General features: G+C 39.2%; 1 protein-coding gene across 4 annotated transcripts in view; it reads right to left on the minus strand.

Moving 5' to 3' along the window:
- Window positions 1-7,500, minus strand: part of LOC135094003 (putative glutathione-specific gamma-glutamylcyclotransferase 2) — a 74,398-nt gene that overhangs the window by 56,490 nt on the left and 10,408 nt on the right. For 2 of the 4 annotated variants that reach the window (XM_063993696.1, XM_063993695.1), the window contains one exon: window positions 3,870-7,500. This exon is cut by the window's right edge and continues 246 nt beyond it. The exons of the other annotated variants lie outside the window; for them this stretch is intronic. In XM_063993696.1, the coding sequence (XP_063849766.1) occupies window positions 7,445-7,500 (56 nt within the window). In that variant the 3' untranslated portion in view covers window positions 3,870-7,444. Of the gene's footprint in view, window positions 1-3,869 lie in introns of those variants that run through there. 4 annotated transcript variants of the gene reach the window in all.

Genomic DNA, 7,500 nt, shown 5'->3' on the forward strand with positions numbered 1-7,500 from the left:
AGAGAGAGAGAATGTATGTACGTATGTGTGTATTTCTCATTTTCTATACCTCCCCACATCCCTCCCCTCTCTCCTCCCTTTATCTTCCTCCCCACCTCCCCTCTTCCTCCCCATCTCCCCTCTCCATCCCATCTCCCCTCTCCATCACCCCAGTAACTCCCCTTCGCTCTCACCTTCCCAGTAACGTCCCATACACACTCACTCCTTCTCCCCTCTCCCCTCTCTCCCCATCACCTCCCATCACCTCCCCACCCATTGCTAACCTCCCAAAACCTCATTTCCCATCACCCCAATACACCAAAAGACCCTCCCTCACTTCAGATTCTCCCCCCATCTCCTTCCCTTTTCTCCCCATCACCTCCCCACCTTCTCTACTTAACAGGTGAGTCACATTGGGGAGATAGAGTATCCATATTAATTTAGAAGCACACCTGTCTCACCCCCCATCCACTAACACCCCAGCACCCCATCTTCTCCCCTTCTACCTCCTCCTCCTCCTCCTCTTCCTCTTCCTCCTCCTCCCTGACCCCGTGAAGGACGTCTCTAAACTGTTAATGGAATGGGTGTGGTTGAGTGGGGTGATGGGGGGGTGATGGGGGTGATGGGGGTGATGGGGGTGATGGTATTTGGGGGGAGAATTTGGCTGTGGTAAGTGGATGTTGTTTGTTTGTTTGTTTGTGTGTGTGTGGGGTGATTCTTTCTCTCTCTCTCTCTCTCTCTCTCTCTCTCTCTCTCTCTCTCTCTCTCTCTCTCTCTCTCTCTCTCTCTCTCTCCCAGTCAGGCAAAATTCCCATGAGAGAGAGAGAGAGAGAGAGAGAGAGAGAGAGAGAGAGAGAGAGAGAGAGAGAGAGAGAGAGAGAGAGAGAGAGAGAGAGAGAGACAGACAGACAAATGAATACTACTACTACTACTATTACTACTACTACTACCACCACCACCACCACCACACAATAACAATTACAAGGGGGAGGGGGTCTTCATGGGGGGTGAATTAAAGGTGGCAGGTGTGTGGGGGGGCGCCGTCCCCCCACACACCTGTCTACCTGTCTTATCTCAGTCTTTTTATTTGGGAACTGGTTCAGTGTGTGTGTGTGTGTGTGTGTGTGTGTGTGTGTGTGTGTGTGTGTGTGTGTGTGTGTGTGTGTGTGTGTGTAGTGTGTACACAGCCTCACGCATCACCACCCACGCGCACATCTTCCCACGGTTCACCATCACCACCACCACCACCACCACCACCACCACCACCACCATCACTATCATCATTATCATCATTATCATCATCATCACCACCACCACCACCACCATCACTATCATCATTATCATCATCACCACCACCACCATCGCTATCACCACCAATATTATCACCACCACCACTACTGTTATCATTACCACCACCACCACCACCACCACTACTACTACTACTACTACTACTACTATTTGCCATCAACACCACCACTACCACGCTTGACTAACAAACAAACACACTTCTCCTCCTCCTCCTCCTCCTCCTCCTCCTCCTCCTCCTCCTCCTCCTTTTTCTTCCTCCTCTTCCTTCTTCTTCTTCTTCTTCCTCCTCTTACCGTTATTCTTTGAATAGATATTTACTGCTTATTGTTAACATTCACAGGAAGAGGAGGAGGAGGAGGAGGAGGAGGAGGAGGAGGAGGAGGAGGAGGAGGAGGAGGAAGCAAATAAATAAATAAAGACATAAGTAATAAAGAAATGATAACAATAACAACAACAACAACAACAACAACAACAACAACAACCACACACACACACACACACACACACACACACACACACACACACCTGCACCTGTTTACACACCTGTCAATCAATATTCTTCAACTGTTCCTCCTTTCTCCACTTCCGGTAAGATCACGTGACCTTGTTTGACCTCCCAGCTGACCGTTCCTCTCTCTCTCTCTCTCTCTCTCTCTCTCTCTCTCTCTCTCTCTCTCTCTCTCTCTCTCTCTCTCTCTCTCTCTCTCTCTCTCTCTGTCTCTCTCTTGTTTGTTATTGTTCTTCTTCTTCTTCTTCTTCTTCTTCTTCTTCCTCTTTATCTTCTTTTCCTTCCTCTTCTTTTCTTTTCTTTCTTTCTTTTCTGTTTCTCTTCTTCTTCTTCTTCTTCTTCTTCCGTAATGCAGAGTAAATAAGAGAGAGAGAGAGAGAGAGAGAGAGAGAGAGAGAGAGAGAGAGAGAGAGAGAGAGAGAGAGAGAGAGAGAGAGAGAGAGAGAGAGAGAATCTTATCTTCCTCCTCCTTTCCTTTCATTTTCCTTAATTCCTTCACTCTTATTTCCTTCATTTACTCCTTCCCCTGTCTTCTTTTATCACATTTTCCTTCACCCACAGCTTCCCCCATCCTTTATCTATCTTTTTTCTTCCTTATTCTCAAAATTTCCCCGTAATTTTCCTCATTTTCCGAAATTTCCCCAGTACACCCCACTATCTTAAAGTCCCCCCTTGAAAATCGATCACGTTTTCTAATCCCAGGAGGGACGGCGACGCGGGAGCCAAGCGCAGGATGAACTAGGTCGAGTAAGATTAATAAAGCAATATATTCATGAGTGTACCTATTTTTCCGCCTGACAAAAGGCTGGCCAGGTGTGTGAGGGGAAGATTACAGGTAAGGGGACAAAGGTAGCCAGGTATGCAATCGCCAGGTAAAGGTTTTGAAAGGAACGTGAGGTTATTGCTCTCTCGTTCGTCCTGTCGCGTGAAAATTTGATGCTTCTTTTGAATATGTGTCTGGTGGTGGTGGTGGTGGTAGTAGTAGTAGTAGTAGTAGTAGTAGTAGTAGTGCTTATTATTATTATTATTATTATTATTTCTATTATCTCCTCCCTCCACACCCCTTCCCCCTTCTCTCTCTACCACTCTCTCTCTCCCCTCCCAAGTGTGGTCATCGCGAGGGGGGGTGAGGGAATGAAGCTTCAGGGAGGGGGGGTAGAGGGCAGCAGGATCGTGACCCCTACATCCGGGTTACGCAGCGTTATTGCCCAACACGACCCGGAAACAGGGATGTGATGGTGGTGGTAGTGGTAGTGAGGAGGAGGAGAAAAGATGATGATGATGATGATGATAGCTACTACTACTACTACTACTACTACTATTACTGCTACTATCAACAACAGCAACAACAATGATAAGAATAAAACATCTCTCTCTCTCTCTCTCTCTCTCTCTCTCTCTCTCTCTCTCTCTCTCTCTCTCTCTCTCTTTTATAAGCGACTAAAATTCCAGCAATTCTTATGAAGCAGGTATTTCCTATCTAGTTCCTTTCACACACACACACACACACACACACACACACACATGGTTGCGTTAACATGATTCAAAATATTTTTAGTACCCCTTCTCTCTCTCTCTCTCTCTCTCTCTCTCTCTCTCTCTCTCTCTCTCTCTGGGGGTAATAAAACACATTTTTTTTTTTGTTTTACCAATAAAAGTTTAACAATTTGTTCTTGCTCTTCATCACATTCTGATCTAACGTTTCTTTAATTACTTTTTGTTTCCAATTTACATTTTCTTTTTAATCCAATATTCCTAGCAAACGTCTTTTTCTTGTTTTCTTTAAGTGCATTTTTCTATTTTTTTCTTTTGTTTTCTATATTTCTTTTCTTCATTTATACAAATATTTTTCTTTCTTTTAATTCACACAAGAATTTTCATTTAATTTATTTATTTTTTTTTATGTCACATTAAAATATCTCCCTTCTCCTTTTCCAAATTTTCTTTTTCTCCATTTAAATTTGTTCGTTTCCTTAATTTTTCATCAGTTAATTCCATTTTTTTTAAGACACACCAAATGTTCACGCATTCTTTAATCATAATATAATTTTAAAATAATCTTAACACTTAATTATTTTTTTTGCAGAATTAAACTTTATTTTGCTCTCAACACACGTACTAAGGTAAATCTCTCTCTCTCTCTCTCTCTCTCTCTCTCTCTCTCTCTCTCTCTAAAAGGAAGTAAATTAATAAATATATCACATTTGTTTCGTCGTGATTACAATAGTTATTACAATGATTATTATTATTATACATATTGATAATTGAATCTATCACTGATTAATAGCGTGTTTAATTAGCAATATGTCTGTCTGTCTGTATGTCTGTCTGTCTGTCTGTCTGTCTGTCTGTCTATCTGTTTGTCTTTCTATTTATCATGCCCATTATGTATTGACACACACACACACACACACACACACACACACACACACACACACACACACACACACACACACACACACACACACTTAAATATAGTGAGGTCAGTTATAAATGTACAATGCGCAGTGCTTAAACTCAATATCAGGCAACAGTGTCACAATATCACCATAATTCACCATCATCACTCACTCGTATACCTGTGCAACACCTGTCTAGTCACCATACGGAATACAGCTACCATAAACTCACCATACTTCACCATACATGCACTATATCTTCACTATTCATCACCATACTCTTTTTTTTACTCGCCATACATTGTACGTCACCATCATGAAAGGTATTATCATTCACCATACCTGTACATCTTCACTATTCATCACCATACTCTTTTTTTTTACTCACCATACATTGTACGTCACCATCATGAAAGGTATTATCATTCACCATACCTGTACATCTTCACTATTCATCACCATACAAGGTTATTTTAGTCATTGTACACTATACTTCACCATCATTAATAGTTACCATACGATTCACCGTAACTCACTATGCATCACTATATCTCACCATTAATCCCCATATAACTGTCACCATCTCACCATAACCGTCACTATAATTAATTCATCACATCACACCTACTTATAAAAGCACGCACCTTCACTATTTTTCACCATATCTCACTATAACCAACTAAATCACCGTACAACACCTCACCATCTTCACTATAAGTCACCACACACCTGTACACCAACTATCACCATCCCATTCACCATTCCTTGTCACTATTTTTCGCTCACCATCACCAGGTCACCATTACACTAATCATGGCACGGTACACCATCCTTAACACCATCACCATAAATGTAGAGAGAGCAAGCCGTCTTCACTATACTAATGTATGTACACTATCTTAGTAGTAATAGTAGTGGTGATGGTGGTGGTAGTAATAGTAATAGTAGTAGTGTAGTAGTAGTGCTGTGAATCACTATATCTGTCACTATCCTCACTGTGGTTAACTCAAAAGGTTCACTGTAATTTTTAACTATCAATAATTATGGTGAAGAAAATTGTCGTTTTTTTTTTAATCTCTAGAAAAAAATATATAAATAAACAAAAGATATTATTTCATTTTTTTTCTCTCTTTTCAGTGTTCTTTTTCTTTTTCCCTCTAAATATTTTCATCTAATACACATTTCGTTCATTAAAAAAATAATAAATCACATTGAACAATCTATCCTTACATGTAATGCGATAAATAATGAATAAATAATTACCCTTTTTAAAAACACCTGTGGCTTCCTTTCTCTTAAACATAATTACTTAACTACGTACAAAAATTATGAAATAACACCTTAGATTTTCCTTCCTCTTATTACCTTACATGTCTACAGTGAGGAAAAAAAAAAAATAAGGAATTGAGTGAAAAAAAAAATGTGTGTCATATTTTCGAGGCTTCAAAGGCTTCACTCATCACTTCGAAACGGGAATTGAATAAATAAAATACATAAATATGGCGTAACCGGACGATCAGCAAGTGTTAACGTGGAAGCTTACGTGACATTGAGAGCTGCAGCCTGGCGGTGAGTGAAGCCTTGGAGCGACGTGGTAGGCTTCCAAATAGCTTAAAAGATGTTTCACTTGTGTTAATCTGATTTTTTTTCTCTCTCTCTCTCAAGTTTTTAAATGACGAGAAATTAAACTGATTTCATAATTTTTCAAAAGTTCACTGTAAAAGTTTATGTCTGAACCATTTATTTTATTTTTTTTTTCACTCAAGCCTTCAAATATCAAAAATAAATAAATAGATAAATAAATAAATAGGTAAAAATAAACAAATCAATGAACTTCGCACTTGAACCTTTAAAAAAAAAATCATAATAAATCCTTCAATTATTTAAAAAGAAACGGTTAATATATTTTTTCCACCCAAACCTTGAAATACAAAAATAAAATAAATAAATAGATATATAAATAGATAAATAAATAAATAAACAAACCTATTTATTTTGACATCCAACATCCAAACATTCAGATTCACTTGACGTAAAAAAAAAAAAAGCTTCACTTATTTCACTCCCTCCAATTCAAGGCTTCACTTCCACATCCGAACCGTAACCAACCCTTTGAACCCTAAGCACATCGTCACCATAACAATCATGTATAAAACCAACCGTACATTCAAAACAGCTTCAAAACATTCATTCGAAACAGTGAAGCTTCAAATTGTGCGTACGAAGACAGTTATTGAATCACATCGTTCACTTCGTAATACTGAAAGAAGGAAGCCTGGGTTGGCGTCCACGGAAGGAAGGGAGAGAGAGAGAGAGAGAGAGAGAGAGAGAGAGAGAGAGAGAGAGAGAGAGAGAGAGAGAGAGAGAGAGAGAGTAGGACTGAAGGAAGGGAGGAGGAAAAGATGAAGGAAATAATTAAAAGGAAGAGAAGGAAGGAAGAACATAGGACTGAAGGAAGGGAGGAGGAAAAGATGAAGGAAATAATTAAAAGAAGGAAAAAAAGGAAGGAAGGAAGGAAGGAAGGGGATGATAGCAATGAATGAAGAAAGGAAGAAAGGGTGAAGGAAAAGCGCCAAAGGAAGGAAAATATTTAAAGGAAATAAAGGAAGGAAAGAAGAGATGAAGGAAAAGAAAGGAATGAAAGAATGAAATAAAGAGGGAAGGAAGGAAGGAGTGAAAGAAGAACGTGAAAAGAAGGAAGAAGGAGAATTTAAGAGAAATGAAAGAATGAAGGTAGCAACATTCATTTCATTCATTTCATTTTTTTCTTTCATTACTCAAAATTCGAAGATATATCACCATAATCACCATAATAATAATAATAATAATAATAATAATAATAATAATAATAATAATAATAATAATAATAATAATAACAATGGCGTGATATAATTTTCCTTTAGTCACTCATCAAATGATCTCCGTTTTCTATTGCCCTTTGATCTCTCCACTTCTTGTTGCTCATTATCATTTGTCTCATTTTCTTTAGTTAGTCCTTTAGTCAATAGAAAACGACGTAATTGTGGAGAGAGGCGTAGAAGGAAGAGGAGCAGGGTGGAGGAAGATGAGGAAGAGGGAGAAAGAAGATGAGGAAGAGGAGATGGAAAGGAACGGAGAGAGAGAGAGAGAGAGAACAGAGACAGACAGACAGACAGACAGACAGACAGACAGACACGCTCCCCTTTCTTCCACCCCAAAAAAACGAAAAAAATAAGAAAAAATAAAAAAAAATAAAAAATAACAATAAAATTTACACATTAAGGCAACGAAGTTTCTTGGGAGGCAATTTAGTCGAGTACTGGAAGG

The sequence above is a fragment of the Scylla paramamosain genome, chromosome 44 (assembly GCF_035594125.1).
Source record: "Scylla paramamosain isolate STU-SP2022 chromosome 44, ASM3559412v1, whole genome shotgun sequence".
NCBI classification, from domain to species: Eukaryota; Metazoa; Arthropoda; class Malacostraca; order Decapoda; family Portunidae; genus Scylla; species Scylla paramamosain.